The sequence below is a fragment of the Anoplopoma fimbria genome, chromosome 10, assembly GCF_027596085.1.
Source record: "Anoplopoma fimbria isolate UVic2021 breed Golden Eagle Sablefish chromosome 10, Afim_UVic_2022, whole genome shotgun sequence".
NCBI lineage: Eukaryota > Metazoa > Chordata > Actinopteri > Perciformes > Anoplopomatidae > Anoplopoma > Anoplopoma fimbria.
The window spans coordinates 23,758,416-23,778,449 of record NC_072458.1 but is presented as its reverse complement, the minus strand read 5'-3'; the positions used below and the strand labels follow the sequence as shown (position 1 = coordinate 23,778,449).

Below are 20,034 nucleotides of genomic sequence, written 5' to 3'. Positions count from 1 at the left end.
GACAAAGACGAACAATGACGAAAAAGTTTATTTTTAATCTTGTCAGGAAAGTAAACAAACATTTACATGAACGTCATAGGTATCCCCACTCGGAAAAAAGAATTCAACGTCATATCTGAGAAGAATGTCGCTCGACAGGTTTCTTCATGATGTAATATTAGTTATTATGAATGAGATGATAAACGTATGGCCACACCTTAAAAGAACAGGCACTTAATTAACGTCCTTGTGCAGAGCCTGACGTCATCTTACCTGCTTTGTGTGGATATAAAAGCTGCTACCTGTTCAGGGGAAGACATCAACCAGCAAACAACTGACAGTGAACAGGAGCAACCAGAGAGCATCGCAACTTCAGTCACTGCAGTCAAGAAAAGTCAAGGCCAGAGAAAAAATGTAAGTATTTCAATTGTGAATATTTTCCCAATTTCAATTAATGCTATTTGTGTTTCCTAACCTTTTTCAATTACTATGTTATGAAATTTTACATTTGTTCTTTATTATCTATGTTACAGTTATCTGTGCTCCTTGTGTAACTAATGCTTTAGTTATTGTGTGCGTACGGCAAAAAAAAAACATGTTGATATTTGACGGTTGTTTTAAATTAAAAGTTAAATTTTTTGACAAAGAAATATGTTTTATTCCAGAAAACAGTGTAGATGCTTATGGTTAAGCAATGATAATCCTAATTTATGATACCTGATCATTATTTTTCCTCTAAATAAATAGTATTATTTGCATCAATATCTAACAAAGTATCATTGTCTTAAAGATGCAGTAAAGGAAGCAATAAAAGTCATAAAACAAATTAAACATTATGGTATTTATGATATGACATTTTGGTAAATAAATGATTTACAATAATGCCTGTGAATATCAGTAAGTAATAATTTAATCACAGATTTTACAAAATGTACAGTTGTTATTGCTTAACTGAATGTAACTAAAAATCTGCTTTTGTGTTTGTATAACAGAAAAGCCGTTTACCATGATGATGATGAAGATCTGTGTCATCCTACTTCTGTGTGTTGGTAAGTTTAAGTGATGATTCCCAGTAAAAGATGCTGTAACATTTTTCAAATGTGGAATCAAAATCTGAACGTTTTACTGATTTATCCAACCACAGTTGCAGCAGCAACAACCACAGTTGCCCCTTCAACAACTACAGTAGCGGCAACAACAACACCAGCAGCCGCAACAACCACAGCTGTCCCAGCAACAACGACAGTAGCCGCAACAGCAACAACAACACCAGCAGCAACAACAACACCAGCAGCTGCAACAACCACACCGGCGGCAACAACAACAGCAGCTGCAACAACCACAGTAGCAGCAACAACAACAGCAACAACAACAGCAGCAACAACAACACCAGCAGCAACAACAACAACCACCAGCAGCAACAACAACCCAAGCAGCAACAACAACACCAGCAACACCAGCGGCAACAACAACACCAGCAGCAACAACAACACCAGCAGCAACAACAACACCAGCAGCAACACCAGCAGCAACAACAACACCAGCAGCAACAACAACACCACCAGCAGCAACAACAACACCAGCAGCAACCAACAACCACACCAGCTGCAACAACAACACCAGCAGCAACAACAACACCAGCAGCAACAACAACACCAGCAGCAACAACAACACCAGCAGCAACAACAACACCAGCTGCAACAACCACAGTAGCAGCAACAACAACACCAGCAGCAACAACAACATCAGCGGCAACAACAACAACAGCAGCTGCAACAACAACACCAGCTGCAACCACAGTAGCCGCAACAACAACACCAGTAGCCGCAACAACAACACCAGCAGCTGCAACAACCACAGCTGCAGCCGCAACAACCACAGCAGCTGCAACTACAACCACAGCCGCCACAACCACACCAGCAGCAACAACGACAGCAGCAGCAGCCACAGCTGCCCCAACAACTACACCAGCTGCAACAACAACCACAGTAGCAGCAACAACAGCTGTCCCAACAACAGCTGCAACAACAGCTGTCCCAACAACAACAACAACACCATTAGCAACAACAACAACAGCTGCAGCAGCAACAACCACAGTTGCCCCTTCAACAACTACAGTAGCGGCAACAACAACAACACCAGCAGCCGCAACAACCACAGCTGTCCCAGCAACAACGACAGTAGCCGCAACAACAACACCAGCAGCTGCAACTACAACCGCTGCAGCCGCAACAACCACAGCAGCTGCAACTACAACACCAGCAGCAGCAACAACCACAGCTGTCCCAGCAACAACGACAGTAGCCGCAACAACAACAACATCAACAGCAACAACAACCGCTGCAGCCGCAACAACAACACCAGCACCTGCAACAACAGCTGTCCCAACAACAGCTACAGTAGCCGCAGCAACAACAACACCATTAGCAACAACAACAACAACAGCTGCAGCAGGAACAACCACGGCTGCCCCAACACCAACAACAGTTGCCTCAACAACTACAACAACTACCAAAGCACCTGTCACTAACCCAGCTGCAGCCACAGAAGCAGCAACTACAGTTGCTGCCTCCTCTGGAGTCATCAACAAAACAAGTGTCCTTTTAGTCGTAGCGATTGTTACAGCAGTTATTGGGAATTAAGAAGTGGACTGGAGCAGGAGATTAAATACTAGCAACATTTAGACGCTGTATACATCATGTATTATTTATGAAGAGGCTGAAGGATTGAACTTAATTTATTGTCATTATTTAACATATACCTGTAATGTATTATTTATTATATGATCAAGCTCTGATATTATGCACTGATGAAGTACACTGAAAAGCCTTTTGTTTATTCTTTTGACAAAAGAGACAAAAGACACACATGAACAGCTCTCAAATGAGATATTAAATAGCCATAGTTCAGTTTTTTGTATTTGATGCTTTACACTGTAAGGAATACTGTGGTGACTGCTGTCATCTGTATTTGTATATCCATGTTAATATGTCATGTAAAGTATTAAAAGTATTAAATGATGAAATACAAAGAACAAGAGTGTATTATTTATGATGTATGAAGTTGCGTCGTATCTATATTTCTTTCTTTTGGTAGTGTGTGATAAGCCAAGGTTGGCTGGGCATACATCATGAAGCTAATTTTAATATCATTATTACAGAAAAACGGGCAACAGAGATGTCTTTTTTTGACATCACAGGGCAATTGTGAACAGTTGGGCAATTTTTCATGAACAGCTGGACTTGGTTTTTGCTCGTGATAATAAATAAACTGAATACACTTCATGTGAAACTTTTCTCAACCTTACAAAGTGCTGTTAGGAGAAAAGATCAGAGGACACTCTAAAAAACAAAGACAAATGCAAATCCATAAAGGCAATGAGATCATTGTTTTCTTAGATTATATATTTTTTAATGTAGATGCAAACATAGACTGCCAGATGTTGTATTCTAGTACAATGTATTGTTCTTGTGTCTCGTAAGGAAATGTTGACTTGGCATCTATTGTATGTGATAAAAATAATCTTCATCATTACAGTTAAATATGCTTCGCATACAATCCTACAATGCACCAGAAAGCATGAATAACAAAATACTATCTGAAAGTAAAAAAAGTGCAGTACTGCTGAACAACAAACTTCCCCCGGCTGTGCCTTGAAATCCTGTCCGTGAAAATCACAAACAGGATTGGTGACAATGGGCAGCCCTGGCGGAGGCCAACACGCACTGGGAACAAGCTGGACTTTGTGCCGAGTATCCGGACACAGCTCTCACTTTGGTCATACAAGGACCGAATGGCTCGTAGTAACGAACCAGGTACCCCATATTCCCGCAGTACCCCCCACAGGACTCCCCGAGGGACACGGTCGAAGGCCTTCTCCAAGTCCACAAAACACATGTAGACTGGATGAGCAAACTCCCATGCACCCTCCAACAGACCTGCAAGGGTAAAGAGCTGGTCCACTGTTCCACGTCCAGGACCGAAATTCTCCTGAATCCGAGGTTCGACAATCGGCCGGAGCCTCCTTTCCAGCACCCTGGAGTAAACTTTCCCAGGAGGCTGAGCAGTGTGATACCCCTATAATTGGAGCACACTCTCCGGTCCCCCTTTTTGAAAATGGGAACCACCACCCCGGTCTGCCACTCCACAGGCACTGTACCCGACTTCCACGTGACTAAAGAGACCTGTCAGCCAAGACAGCCCAACAATGTCCAGAGCCTTTAGCATCTCCGGGAGAATCTCATCCACTCCTGGCTCTTTGCCGCTGAAGAGCTTTTTAACTACCTCAATGACCTCCGCCAGGCATATGGACGAGTCTTCCCCTGAGTCTTCAGACTCTGCCTCTTCCACAGAGGACGTGTTGGTCGGGTTCAGGAGTTCCTCAAAGTGTTCTTTCCACCGCTCGACAATATCCCCAGTCCGGGTCTGCAGTTCTCCCCCCCTGCTGAGCACAGCCTGAGAAAAGCCCTGTTTCCCCTTTCTGAGTCGTCTCACGGTTTGCCAGAACTTCCTTGAGGCCATTTGAAAGTCCTTCTCCATGGCCTCGCCGAACTCCTCCCACACCCGGGTTTTTGCCTCACGACTGCCGTAGCTGCAGCCCTTCTGGCCAACCGGTACCTGCCTGCTGATTCAGGAGACCCCTGGGCCAACCAAGCCCGAAAGGCCTCCTTCTTCAGCTTGACGGCCTCCTTCACCGCTGGTGTCCACCAGCGGGTTCTCAGGTTGCCGCCACGACAGGCACCGATCGCCTTCCGACCACAATTTCTAGCAGCAGCTTCCACAATGGAGGATCTGAACATGGCCCACTCGGATTCCATGTCCCCAGCCTCCCCCGGGATGCACGAGAAATTATTCCGGAGGTGGGAGTTGAAGACCTCTCGGACAGGGTCCTCAGCCAGACGTTCCCAGTTCCCCCTCACCACACGTTTGGGTTTACCGGGTCTGTCCGGCAGCCTACCTCCTTTTATGAGTTTCTCCAGATTTCTGCACTTGATTTTAATGGGAGGTTAGCGGTGGCATTATGACATGCCACTGCTAATTATAACATGCCTTTATATCTCTGATGATCTTTTTTCACAACCACTCTTGTTTAAGTGGCATAAGCCCGTTCTTTGTCATGTGTGGGAGGTCGGTTCTGTTTTACTGGTGCGTGGTTGGTGTTATCTTAAATTCCACAGTTCCATAAGACCGGATTCAAATTACCATATTTATTTTAATCAATTGTAATATTTCTCATTCATTACTTTCATTATTTTACAAAACATGGTCTTTTAAAATAAATAAACACTTCAACACTAAACGAGTAAAAGCATCCCTCAAAGTTTTTTGTGGTTTTTTTTATCATTACTGATCGTTACTGAATATGACTCGTTTGGAGTTCACTTCCTGCAGAAGTATTTATCTGTGTAGACTGCCCTCTTTTGTTCTGCAAAGTGAACTACACATTTTGAACTCCTTGTTTTAAACATACCTATTCTCCTACATTTATACTAATAACCTCTGAATACAGTTAAAAGGCAAATGATTATATCTGTAGTTTTAAGATCAACTAGATCACAACATTTTAAAGCATGTAAGATAATAATCAGATGGTTTGTAATCTGATCATTAATTATGTTGGAAACCACACATAAATAATCTATTATCAATGCCAGAAATGTTATTTCATACACTCTATTTCAACTTCATTCATTATTTTACTTGATTATGGATTTGCAAAGAAACTTCGGTGGAGTGCTTTTGTTTAGCATTATTGACTTTTCTTTTCAGTGTCTGTGTGTGCACACAAAGACCGGCAGTCTCTCTTTTATGGGGATTGGCAGATCGTTTACATGCTAATTAGGATCACATGGACAAAGACAAAGGGTTTCATCATTATAATAACACAGCTTAGAATAACTCTGTGGTTTTAGAACACGTCATGAATCTGACGTAGACGTTTCTTAAGAACTAATTTAAGAACAATCTTGGGCAGATATTGGAAAGAAAAACCCATTGTTATTAAGTGTTACATATTGTGGTGAGATAAAACCATTTTGAATACTTTTGATGATTTCTTTGGAGGAAAAATCTTTTACAGTTTGAATTATAAAATTTTATAATAAAATACAATAAAGTTACGCATAGTAAAATTACAAAATAATTGAATTATTGGCCTGTAAAAGAGACAAACAAGTGTGTTAAATTAAAGTGGTCCTTGTAGTTTTTTCTGATATTGTATGTTTTGTAGAGATTTTTACATTTTAACTATGCAATACGTTGTTATCACCACCAGGATCATGCGATCCCTCACATTCCTTTGTGAGTGTGCACCTTTGTGTCTGTCCACAGCTAATCTCTCATTCTGCTGCAGCAAACTGAATTCTATTTTGGGCGTCTGGTTTTGGCTGCATGCTCAAGTACGTCTCCTGCTTGAGGTGACTCGCATTGACCTAAAAGGTTTAGACCAAAGCTTCTCATATTAACCCAATAGGCCTTCTTTGCTAAATTTAGAGTTTTATCATGAGATTGTCTGTGCTTTGTGTCATTTTTAAAATGATGGATCTATGTATGATGTATTTCAAGAATCAAGGATTCTTGCCTTTGTGCACATTATTCAAATGTATTATCATGTTGTAAACATTACAAAACAAACAATAGAAGTCATGGATTCTTGTAGTGCAATTGTTTGAATTTGCTTCAGGAGGAATGTAAACAGCATCAACAAGAAAAACAATTATCTGGCAGATAATATGTATGTCATCTTAACATTAACCATTAGACATCAGGGAAAAAATGTCCGTCAACTTTTACTAGGTTTGAGCACCACTCATCACTGAAGTAAACAAAGTCTGTCTCCTCTCGTCCAACTAGCCCTGTCCCTGTAAAGATGTGAGCAACAGTTTTTGGGTTATCCGGAAGTCTTCTGTCATCCATTTTATTTTCTTGCCACCAGACATCAGACAACCAGCAGCAGGCTGGGTAGTAGAGTGTCCTCAGGTCCTAGCCGGGTTAGCTTAGCTTAGCTTCCATCTCGGCTTTCATCCCTGGGGTGGTGGACTCCCCTTTCAGTGGCGTTTGGTCCAGAAGGTCTGGTTTGGTGGTCGGCTGCACTTCATCCAATCTCCAAGCTTCCTTCTTCGATGTTGATGAGTGTATTCTGTGACATTTCATAAGCGCTCCGGTATAAACACAAAGAGAAAACTAATGAAGACAGCGAAGTTCATGGGAGCTACCGTGTCATATATCACTGGATGTTTTCAGTCTGAGTCTATACGGACCAGGTGCTCTGTCAGGTGACCTGCCTGGTAGTAGGTGTTTTTGAAGGTGTGTCTCTGTATTATACTCCTCGTCTGAAGAAGGGATTGACGCTCGAAACGTCACTTGGTGGTAAATAAATACGTGTTAATGGGAGCATAATTGAATGTACCGACTCTATTTATCAGTCTGAAAACAGAATATCTTTTAACCAGATGGTCAGAAGAATCTTTGAGGATTCTGGCTTAACTGCTGTAGACTAACAATGCCATTAAACAACCTTTGGGTGTATCATTTGTGTTTTTTAAAACAGGTACTTAGCTCTCTGACTAATACAATACGTCATGGCCTATCCTGGTGCATGCTGGGATGGCCTCCAGTCAGAACAACTGGATAAACTGGATGGATGGATATTCGGCAAACAACGTAATGTTCCATTACGCTGTGAGGTGTGACCAACAGACTGATGAGTCAGCATCGCTCCTTGAATATGATCTGAACAAATGTACTAATATCATACGTACATAGTATTCCTCAAACCTTTTTCAATATGGACCATGATGACTGTTTAAATATTGACGTGAGCATTAAAGCTCAGCTTACTTTAGTTAATTAAGTTAAGAGAACTGCAAAAAAAAACTTTTTGTAATACGATCTTTAATAACAAGAGTGGAAAAGCTGTTAAAAAACAATAGTGATTCATGTTTCTATGGTTTTTAATGTCACAAGTTTCATGGTTGTCAAATGTTGGCCGTGCTCTGGAACAAGAGTGGATTGTGAGATGTGTGTTAAATGTTGTGGTTGAATCCGGGGTGTGACTTCTGTGAAGCTTTTTAAAAAAGTGAATTCAGTGTAGAGAAAATGTTTGTTGCCAACTGTAAAGATGTGTAAAGATGTGTAAAGATGTGTAAAGATGTGTAAATATGTGTAAACATGACCGTGTAAAAATCTAAATTTGCAAAGTTCTCAAACCTCAATGAAAAAACAGGTAGTTTGGTTCATTCCAAGTTTAGTATCTTTAAAAATGAACAGTTTGACTGTTTCAACTTCTTTTTTACAAAATGAACTTTATTGGCAGGAATCCTTTCAACCATGTTTTTAAAAAACACACTACTTAATTACTTGATGTGTACTATATTTAAATATATGTGTATATGTATGTATTTGATTTTATGTATGTGAGGATGATGTTGTCTGTCTTACTTCTTCTTTTCTCTTTTCCCTTGGTATAAAAAAACGTACAATCTGAATTATTCTGGATATCAGTTTATTAATCCCCTCACAAACAATGTATTACTCAGTGTTTTCAACATCTATTTTATATGAATTTGTTTAAATAATTATCGCTCTCTCTTTATTCCTGTATTTTCTTTCTTGATTGTTACTCTTTCTTCAGTGGTACTTCAGTAAATTGAGTTAATGTGCAATATAAAAAAAAATCTGGATTTGTCAAGAAATAAAGTTGTTATCACATGACCTGGATCATGTGACAACAACCCAATACAATGGATGCATTGAGATGTGCCTGAAAGCTCCAGAAATGATTTCATAAATAGATCTTGTGCTCAAGTTTTTTTGTCTACATTATGACTCACTATTCTGAATCTTGACTGGAACTAGTTTTGACGCCAGGCGAACAAACTAGTATTTTAAATAAGGGGAACCTGTAACTGTCATCCCAATATTATTAATTACCTCTGATGTGTACATGAAGTAATTAGCTGCAGATTTCAGTGAGGAAGTAGAACAAAACTATTTCAATGACCCAAATTATGAACAAGAGTAACACAAACAAATGGCCATTAAAGCCAACGAACCCAAAGTCACAATGTCATGCTAGAAAAATGTGACAGCACACGTTTGACTTTGGACATACGTAGTGGTTGTGTTGATTTTATCATGTAATAAAACATTTCTTTCCCGCACCTTAATTCCTGACGTGGGCACATATTTCTTTGGCTTTGTCGTCTGTTCTTTGGGTATAAAAAGAGAAGCTGAACTCACATAAACAACATCACAACATCATTCACTGCAGTGGATGACATTCAAGCAGAGAACTTAAACCTGTAAGTAGTTTTATTACTATTTTACTCCATTATGAATCATTGATTTAGTTTTTCAAGACGAAGATTGCAACGATTTGTAAAAAAAAGTAAATTCAAATTATGATTTAATAAATGTATTTTATTATTTTGTTTTGATATTTTTGTGTTTCTATAGTTAATGAAGGATTTCTCAACTTTGTATGGTGCATTAACTAATATATGCTCTCAATAGAGTTTCCAACTGACAATATAGTATATATTTTAAACCGTATACTTGTGATATTTCATTAAATTTAAATATCTACCTTTTTTGATTATATTTCAGTGATTTTAATGCCACCATTAATTTGCTTTATTTGTTAAATGTTATAATGGAAATATTTTTGATGCAATTTAATGCAAAGCTTACCATTTTATTGTTGTAATTATAATAATTAATTATCAGTCTGTATTTAGGATCATCACAGTATTAGTTGCCTTAGGGTGTGAGAACAGTTAGTGATTATGTAAATCATCATTCAGCCAAAGAAGAAAATTATAGTCATTAGTCAGTTACTATCTATAATCTAGTAAGGCGTAACCAGCAGTAGTTGAAGGTGCATTATTAAATGTTTCAAAAGGGAATAACTATTCATCAGATTAAAGTTACCAATTCTATCTTTCAGAGAGCAGAAAAGAGAAACTGCATCACCATGATTGCAAGAATGTGTGCCATCCTCCTTCTGCTTGTTGGTAAGAGAAACTTTCACTCTAAAGTTGTTCAATGAGTTTGGAATTAATGTGACACTAATCCAACAACTTCTCCTCAAAACAGTCTGTGTCAACGCTCAGGTAACCACAGTAGCACCGGTGGCAACCACAGCAGCACCGGTGGCAACCACAGCAGCACCGGTGGCAACCACAGCAGCACCGGTGGCAACCACCACAGTAGCAGCGGCAACCACAGCAGCACCCACAGCAGCAGCGGCAACCACAACAGCGGCATCCTCTGCCCTCATCAACAAAATCAGTCTGATTTCAGTCGTTGTGGCGGCGATGGCACATGGACTTCGCTCATGTTGCTGAAGGTGTTAAGAGCAGCTCTTATTCTCAAAATGAAGTGAAAGAATTGAAAGATTTGTTTGTAGATTTGAGATGTTGTAAATAAGCTCTCTGTTGTTCTTGTGTTGAAGTATGATGGTGTGAGTTTGTACCGTTGGTCATATATCACACTGGATCGTCCTGGAGGAGTCTATTATTAATCCAGATGTCTATGATGGGAGGACTCTGTGATGTTTCAATTCAGAAGCCAATCAGAGAATCTGATTATAAGATGACTGTCAACATTTTGTCTGTTATTGCATCATTGATAATAAAAGATGGTTTACAATAAAAGTTTTGCTAACTTATGAAGTTGTCACTCGTTACTTTAATATTTGATAATGGGGACTTGGTTAGAAAACATTTATTATTTCTAAATAACATGAGAAGTCTGGTAAAACATACATAAGTCATATTTATTAAAAGCCAATGTGCTTGGAGTGGTTTTATCAGACTTGATTGCTACTCAATGTCAAAGTACAAGCTTTTTCTTGTGCTTTCAACCATATCATACAGTCTTCATCAACGGCTGGAGTTTTATAAGTCAACACAGAGAGGGATCTGTTGTTGACACCATCCATGTTTAGAGTTACAATTATGGAACTGTTACTGAACAACAGCCACTGTGGTTACATGTGGAATATGAATGAGTAATAAAACAAGAGAGGAGTTAGTAATTCAGTGAAATTATTCTGTAATGGCTATTTAAAGTTTTTAAACATTAGCCATCATACGCGACTGGTCATACCAGGCCAAGAAAGGCTATAAAGCAAAACCATTGAGTGTGTTGATTTGAGCCACTGCGCATTTTTATTGTGAATACACCTTTTGATTGTTAAGAGAAGAAGGAAATGTTACATAGTCTCACTTCAGTCGTTTAGTTTAACAGAGGAGAGGATCCAGATTGTGAGTAGAGGGAACAAACCACAGAGAGAGACCAGACAGACAGCAGACAATCTAATACATTTAGATTTAAGGAAGCATCAAAGTCTTAAGGCCCTTAGCTCTTAAATGCTTTTTCCCAGCCTTCATTCCATCATATGGAACTTAACTCTTTACTTAAAGAACGATATTTAACATTCTGAACATGAATACATAAGCAAACAACTATCATCTATGTTACGATTTCCTTGTTTTGTTGACATTCCACACTATACTATCAAAAACACTATTTAACTGAACAAAGAATCAAGTTAAGGGCGTAAATACTTATAAAATCACTTAACGTAACAATTTAACAAAGAATCATCTTAACACAACAACATATCTGTTTAACTTAACAACGTAACTTAACAAAGAATCAACTGAAGGTAACAACGTAACAAATGAACAAAGAATCAACTTAAAGTAACAACGTAACAAATGAACAAAGAATCAACTTAAAGTAAGGTTTGTGACTGACATGCTGACGTTTTTAACATACCTGTAAGAAACACGATGCAGATATGACCCGATGAGCCCCAGGGCCTCGAAAAAAACAAAAAACATTGACTCATCAACACAGGAGCAAGAATCAAACTTCATAGTTATAGTGGTTTTTGTTTCCTTGAGGTCATTTTAAGTCTGTTTTTAGTCATATTTTAATGTTTTAAGGTAATCTGAGTCTCTATGTAGTTGTTTTTGGTTCTTTGAGGTAATTTTGAGTCTCTTGGTAGTGTTTTGTTGTTCTTGAGGTAAATTTGACTCTTTGTAGTGTTTTTTTTTTATTTAAGGTCCTTTTTAGTCTCTTTGTAGTGTTTTTTTTTCTCTGAGATATTTTGAATCTCTTGGTAGTCATGTTTTTTTTAGGTCATTTTGAGTCTCTTTACAATTGTATTTTGGTTCTTTGAGATCATTTTGATCTTTTTGTATGTTTTTGTTACTTTGAAGTCATTTTGAATCTCTTTGTAGTCGTTTTTTGTTTCTCAGAGGTCATTTTGAGTCTATTTATAGTACAATTCCAGAGGGGACGTTGACACCTTGGGCCCCTGGGCCTTTGGCCGGGAAGGCCCTGTCAGTAATCCATCATGTATGTGACTTACAGTGAAAGTCTGTACTGTACAACAATTGTGTGTCTCTGCAAGGTGCATTTTTACATCAGCACAGAATGAGTTCGGCTGATGATCAAATGGACATTTAGCTAAAGTTAAGCGAGGCTCACTTGAAGTTGCACTAATGAATTCAGGACACCCTGGCAGCTCTGTGCAGCTCCTTCAGACCACATGACACGGGCAATAAAATACACTGTGCAATTATAGCTATAATAGTTTTTCTGTCTGTACATATAATATTTCAGTTATTGTGGATTTTTTTTACTGTGTTGTATTACTTGTTTTTAAATTTTTATTTTATCTTGTTTTTCTTTTGTTTGCACTTTACCCTCTGCTGCTGTAATCCTGTACTAATAAAGGATTATTTTATCTTATCTCATCTCATCTTATCTTATCTTATCTTATCTTATTCATCATCTCATCTTATCTTATCTCATCTTATCTTATCTTATCTTATCTTATCTTATCTCATCTCATCTCATCTCATCTCATCTCATCTCATCTCATCTCATCTTATCTTATCTTATCTTATCTTATCTTATCTTATCTTATCTTATCTCATCTCATCTCATCTCATCTCATCTCATCTCATCTTATCTCATTTTATCTTATTTTATCTTATCTTCCGCTTTCTCTTCGTCTTCTTGTTCCCCCCCACCCCGGAAGTGAAAGCAGAGAGGTGCACCGTTAGCTGAGCCTGTCGGGTTCAGTGTTCATCGATCTGATCGATCAGAGGAGGATGGATGAGCCGCTGGACGTCGTTTTAAACCCCGCAGGTTGGTTTCTATTCCTCCTCCAGCTGGAAACACGTGGAGGTTTCTGGGAGTCCATGCTAAGCTAACGTTAGCCTGTTAGCCGCGGCTAGCTCCCAGGCCCTGTATACAATACAGACACATATGGAATAACAGACAGGTGGTGTTATAGGACTGTGAGGAGAAAGGTTGTTATCATCTCAAATGAAGCTTTAACGAGCAATCATCTTTATTTAAATCTATAACTAAAGCAATAAAAGTCAGAGGATGTTTAACTGAATATGAAACCTGCTGAAGTGGAACTGTGCTGTTTGGCTGTATTAATAAAATTGAATTCATTGTATGTTTTTTTTTTTTTTTAAAGAGAATTTAATAAATTCTAATCCTATCATTCTTTGTCTCCCACAACTTTGAAGTTGAGGCTGTGACTTTAAAAAAATCAAAACAATTCAATAACGTCTCACAACATAAAGTAAAGATCAATTCTGTATGAAAAAAAATGTATATGTCAGGAACTCCCTATGCAAAATAAATCCATTTTCCATCCTGTGAAATTTTAACGACAATTCAAATTGAAACCTATAACTTCTTATTTTATAACAATAGTGAAAACAATTCATTTTTATTCTTCTGTTGTGGTTATTCTGAAGCTCGGTGGCTCGATGACATGACTGGCTTTAGTTTCATAAAGGTTCTTCATCTTAAAATAAATATTTTCTAAAACAGACATTGTTTATGGACCCGTCATGGAAAATAGAAAATATATGATATTCTTTTTATTGATTCTCTTAATCTTGGGAAATTTTATTTACAAAAATCCAAGTAAATGAAAGGGAAACCTCATTTAGGTGTATTTCATTACGAATTAATTTTTATTTAAAAGCCATTAAAGTTCTGAAATATAATAATTATAATAATAATAATAATAATAATAACAACAACAATAATATAATGGAATAATCTGATTTACAAACAAATCCCTGGTCCAACATTAACATTTTTTATCCTGTCTTTTTTTCTGTATGTACTTGTTCCATTTTGTCTAGTACAAAAATATTTTGCCCCCAAAAAAGGTCCTAATCCTTGTATAGCGATTCGAAGCAATAAATTACGATTACAAAATAAAATATGTAATTAAAAAATGAATGATAACTTTGTTTTCCCATTAATAAAGTCAAATAGAGAACTTGGCAATGGTAATATCAACAACCTGTTACTATGAGAACAGGACTGGGAAACAAAGAACATTTACTGATAGAGCTGATAGAAATAGAGCGTGGTTGAGGTTGACTTTGGAATGAACTCCCCACTGACGTCAGGACAGCAGAGTCGCTGCCCATCTTTCGGCGCAGGCTGAAAACTCACCTCTTCAAGAAGTACTACCCTGAGCCTTCCTCGTAGCACTTATTGCATTCGTATTAGTTGTTGCACTTATTGCATTCGTATTTGTTTACTGCACTTATCCTATTCGTAGTAGTTTGTAGCACTTATTATATTCGTATTAGTCTGTTGCAATTATTGTTTTCGTAGTAATCTGCCTCTGCACTATACTTTTGCTCTGGTTTATGCTTTAAGATGCTTGTTTAAGAAAGGAGATGCACTGATGACTTCTGGTGACTAGTAGTTCTCTTGAATACCTATGTTGAACACACTTCCTGTAAGTCGCTTTGGATAAAAGCGTCTGCTAAATGACTGTAATGTAATGTAATGTAATGTAATGTAATGACATGGCTGATGAACGTCTCATGACTAGAGAGAAACTAACAAGTCAACGTTTACTTTTAGTTTTGCACTGGGCAGTCTACTGGACAAAAGTCCTGTAAATTGTTTGCACGAGATGACGAACACTCATAGTTCACGGCTGTTTGTTTGTCTTTCAGCTTTTACTTCAGACATCCACAAATGGATTGTTATTAAAGAGGAGCAGCAGGAGTGGAGCTCCAGTCTGGACCAGGAGGAGCCAGAGCCCCCACACATTAAAGAGGAACAAGAGAAACTTTGGACCAGTCAGGAGGGAGAGCAGCTTCAAGGACTGGAGGAGGCTGATACCAAGTTCTCATTCACTCCTGTGAAGAGAGAAGAAGATGAAGAGGAAGCTCAGTCCTCACAGCTTCAACAAATACAAGCTGATGGGATGAAGACAGAAGCTGATGGAGAGGACTGTGGAGGACCAGAACCAGACAGGAACTCAGATCCAGATAGACATCCAGAACCAGATACTGATGAGAAGACTGGAGACTCTTCTGAACTTGAGACTGATGACAGTGAGGATTGGAAGCAGACCAGAGAACCTCAGCCAGGTGACCGTGAGGCAAATATGATGACGCATAAGAAAACTCACACAGGAAAGAAACCATTCGGTTGCTCAGTTTGTGGTAAAAGTTTTTCCCAGCGTTATTACGTAAAAACGCACATGAAATGTCATTCGGGAGAGAAACCGTTCAGTTGTTCAGTTTGCGGTAGACGTTTTACTCAAAAAACACACTTAAAGAAACACATGATATTCCATTCAGGGGAGAAGTCATTTAGTTGCTCTGTCTGCAGTAAAAGATATGCACAGAAAGGTTATTTGTTATACCACATGACCATGCACACAGGGGAGAAACGAGTCAAATGCAGGGTTTGTGACAAAAGGTTTACTTGGCATTATCAGCTTAAAAAACACGATTGCGTCGTTGAGTCCTCACAGATTCAAGTAAACCCAACTGAGGAGAACAGAGAGGCAGAGCGTCTAGCCAGCAGCTCAACTGTACCTGCTGGTGTTTTGGGATTTAATGACACTGATAACGACTCTTCTGAACCTGAGACTGGAGTCAGTGATGATGAATTGAAGGAAACCAGAGAACCCCAGTCAGGTTTAAACTCTTTAAAAAACATTGAAGTTACCGTCAGTGATTCGCATTGTTGCGCTAGTGAGAAACCATTTCGCTGCTCCGAGTGTGGGAAACGATTTGGCATCAAGGGTTCTCTGAAGAGACACATGCGATGTCACACGGGAGAAAAACCTTTCAGCTGCTCGGTGTGTGAGAAGTCTTTTGGTTGGAGAGGGAGTTTACAGGTACACATGAGGAATCACACAGGAGAGAAACCGTTCAGCTGCTCATCATGTGGCAGAGGTTTTAGCCGCAAGGCAAATCTGAAGAAACACACGAGGATTCACACAGGAGAGAAACCATTCAGCTGCTCCGTTTGCGGCAAAAACTTCCAGCGCAAGGACCACATAGTTCGTCACATGGTAACTCACACAGAGTAGAAACCATTCAGCTGCAGCTGAGGGAGAGGAATATGAATAGAGCTGGGTACATTCCACTTAAACTGATACTCGTACTAAAAAGTATGTTTTTTTGGTATACATTGATTTCACTGTAATAACAAAAAATGAATTTTTTGTTTTAAAATTGAGCTTTTAGTGTTTATTCTGGCGGTCCCTGTGGACACACATGGTAGTGTTTCCGAGCACCAGAGTCCCTTTAGAAAACCTCTCATTTTACTGCAGCAGGGTCTGACAGTCTGCCCCGCTCAGTCCTGGTTCTGGTTCTCCTGTGCCTCCCTTCTCTGCTGGAGGCCCAGCTGGAGCCCGAGCTGAATAAGTTTCTGGTGAACCTGCATGATTTCATCTGATTTCACCAGAATCCGACCCGGTGGCACCAATGACAAACATTAAGATGACAATCTTCTCTCTGATGGTCTTTTTATCTGATGTGGGTCATATATATAGAGAGAGAGATTCAAACAAGAAACTTTCATCAGCTTACTTGCTTTTTTGTCTGTAATGTGTTACTGTTGCTGGTACATTCTGGTCATATTTAATTCATTTCTTTCTTCTCTGCATAGATTTAAGTGTGCCGATATCTATTCTACCTGTTTGAGCTTTTTTGATACTTCCAGCACCTTTTTTAAGATAAAGCAGGTTGAAGCGGTGGTTTGTCCTGCAATTATTTTCTTTGTAAGATTTAGATTTGATCTTCAAAATTTTGATCTTATGACCAAGGTCAATATCAGAATCAGAAAACGGGTTTTTGCCAAGTATGTTTGCACATATAAGGAATTTGGCTTGGTGATTGGTGCTTGACAATAAAAACAGTGTTTATTATTTATAAAGTAGGTATAAATATAAGCAGGTTAAGATGTCAGTCCTGTATGCACAACTTGAATACAAAAATGAATGTCCTCCCCAAACTGTAGGTGTACACTGGTTTCTCATTTTTATATATTCATGACAAAGAGCACTCTCGATGTAAAGATCTCCACAGGTTAGACTGTCTAACAAAAACATACACATTAACTTCACCTTTCTTTTTTCCATTTAAAACTGAAATGAAGGGGGTGAAAAAAAATACCATGATCTATAGAATTTGGTTCTTTGTTTTCTCAGAGCTCTGAAAATCTAATAAAATATTTGTCTGTCTTCAAACTGATTCGGTTGAATAAGTAAAAAATGTTTTTCTTCTTCTTTCAGCTAGCATCCAATGTAATGCTGTGCCATTCCACTTCCTGTAGCTTCATCTAGTGCCCCCAGAGCCTCATTTGTGTAATTGTATTAATCACTGGTGATTATAATAGATAACATTGATCCAATCAACTTTTTTGTTTTATGTTATCCATGAAAAATATGGATTTGAGGTCCTGCTTTTACCTCAGTTCTAGCTTTAAACTCTTCAGGGATTCCGCTGGGTTGCATTATACCATTTAAATATACTTCCTCCTAAACCTGTGGGCTCTCTTTGGGGACTTGTTTACTCTAATTATATTTCCTACTCGTTTATAAACATCTAATAACTATCAAAATATGGAGATATTTCATCAGGTGATGAATTCTCTGGGAGCCATAAATCAACCTGCGTTGAATACCAGATGAAGGAAAGGTGAACCTTCTAGTTGCATTAGAATCAGGATGAACTCTGCCTTTTTTTACACTCTTTTTTGTTGTATTTAAAAACATTCTTCTAAATTATGTTTTTCTTGAATTAGTACATAATGTTGTTTGGGCCTCCGGTGCTGGAATGTGCTCCCCTGGTGTTTTTTTGTATTCCTTTCCTCATGTTGTTTTGGGCACAAGTTGAAATGTATATGTTTACCTGTAATTCAAGATCATGGATTATTATACTCAACATGTCTGGACTTGTTTTTTGAAGTGTGTGTGTGTGTGTGTTTTAAAATCTATGTTGTGTACAGGACAAGGGAAACACATGTATCTCTATAGAGGGAAAAAAAAACAGCCTTCGAAGAACAGCTTATTATACATGCTTGATTATTCGGCCAGAAGTGATGCTAATGTTTGATACATCAACTAATCTTATGCTGATGGCTTTCTCTATTCCAGATGTTTGAAGAAACTAGGTTTCAGTAGTTTGAGTGTTAACATGAAATAACAGTTGTTTAAGACATGTATGTATGAATTTTGATCATTTGAAAACAGAAGCTGATGGAGAGGAAACCAGAAACTCCGATCCAAATAGTCCTTTAAAACCATCTGCTCAAGGGACTTCCCCTTCCTCTGATCTGAGACTGATGACAGTGAAGATTGGGAGGAGACTCAGGAACCTCAGATTAAAACCCTCTGCTAAACAGTTAAATACCTGTAAGTGACATGGACAGTTGTTTGGTTTGTGGTAAAAGATTCTCAAACAACTGCCTTCTGAAACGACACTTGACTGTCCATGCAGGAGAGAAACCATATAGTTGTTCAGTTTGTAGTAAAACATTCACACTAAAACAAAGTCCAAAGAAACACTTGACTGTCCCTGCAGAAGAGAAACCATATAGTTGTTCAGTAGTAAAACATTCACACTAAAACTAATTCTGAAGAAACACAGGACTGTCGACACAAACAAAGTGTGTTGACGAACCCAACAGAAACAAATGATGCTGCAGAGATGCTTTTGGAGCCATTTCTGTTCCAGCAAGATTAAAGAACTCAGGGCAAGACTTGGTTCAACACTGATCAGCTAAAAACGGTCAGACTTCATTCTGATACAGACTCCAAAATACGCCTCTACAGCTAAGATAAAGCTACACAATCATCCAATGGTGTTATCATTTGTGTCTACATTACTTTATCTTTTTCTGGGCACGGTACTTTTTGATATTACATTTATTCAATGATTTTCTTATGATTCTCTAAAAGAATAATCTGCCCCATAAACACGACTAAGGTCAATATTTGTTGTTTGACAGGGTCATTTATGAATTAAATCACCTAACTTCCATCAACACAATTTATTTCTTTGTAATTGATTCTCCTCTGAGCTATTTCATTTCTGTCACTTTAACCAGAAACCAATGTGTTTTAACAAATTTTCCATGTTGTTATATATGTATCTTGTCTAATTTTTTTTAGCTATATTAAAATACCACAGATACATATAATTACTTTAATTGTTAATCATGTGATAGTCATTGTTACTTTTATATTGTGTATGTAGACTGCTGTTTATATTGTTCTTAGAGATTTTATGAATAGATTGTTGCCGTTTTTGAGATGATGATAAGAAGACCCAGTTCACTAGAAAGATAATTAGCCTTTAGGGTGTACTGTACATTCATGACACAACATAAAGCCGCAACGTTTTGTTAACTTTTATTTTACTTTTTATATATAAAAGGTTTCTTTTTGTACTTCCTGCGTGTGTTTAACCTTGTTATTTCGGTAAAACCTCTGGACTTTTATTTTGAAGCTCAGGAACTAATCTGCCCCGGAAGTTCTGTTCTTCCCTGTTGCTAACTTCACACTATTAGAACAAGATGGCGTCTAGCAGGAACATGTATAAGCTGAGTTCCTTTGTTGTGTAAAGGAAGTATCAGTTAGCTCCATCAGTACTGAACCATCAAAATGTCCGAATGTCTGGATAAACCCGTCTGAAGGCTGTTCACCTTTTTTATGGTTGTTTTTGCTCTCTCCCGTTAGCCTAC

At 38.3% G+C, this 20,034-nt stretch overlaps 1 protein-coding gene and 1 long non-coding RNA gene across 2 annotated transcripts; both read left to right on the top strand.

Moving 5' to 3' along the window:
* Positions 1-308: 308 nt before the first annotated feature.
* LOC129096982 (uncharacterized) lies at positions 309-1,182 on the top strand. Its single transcript, XR_008531503.1, has 3 exons — positions 309-393; positions 972-1,028; positions 1,124-1,182. It is a non-coding gene; the product is annotated as an uncharacterized LOC129096982 (long non-coding RNA).
* An 11,878-nt stretch (positions 1,183-13,060) lies between these two features.
* On the top strand, positions 13,061-19,034 carry LOC129097734 (gastrula zinc finger protein XlCGF57.1-like). The gene is made up of 4 exons (XM_054606637.1): positions 13,061-13,146; positions 15,003-16,329; positions 18,742-18,818; positions 18,979-19,034. The coding sequence occupies exons 1-4, from the start codon at positions 13,110-13,112 to the stop codon at positions 19,032-19,034; spliced, it is 1,497 nt and encodes a 498-aa protein (XP_054462612.1). The 5' UTR covers positions 13,061-13,109.
* Positions 19,035-20,034: the final 1,000 nt, after the last annotated feature.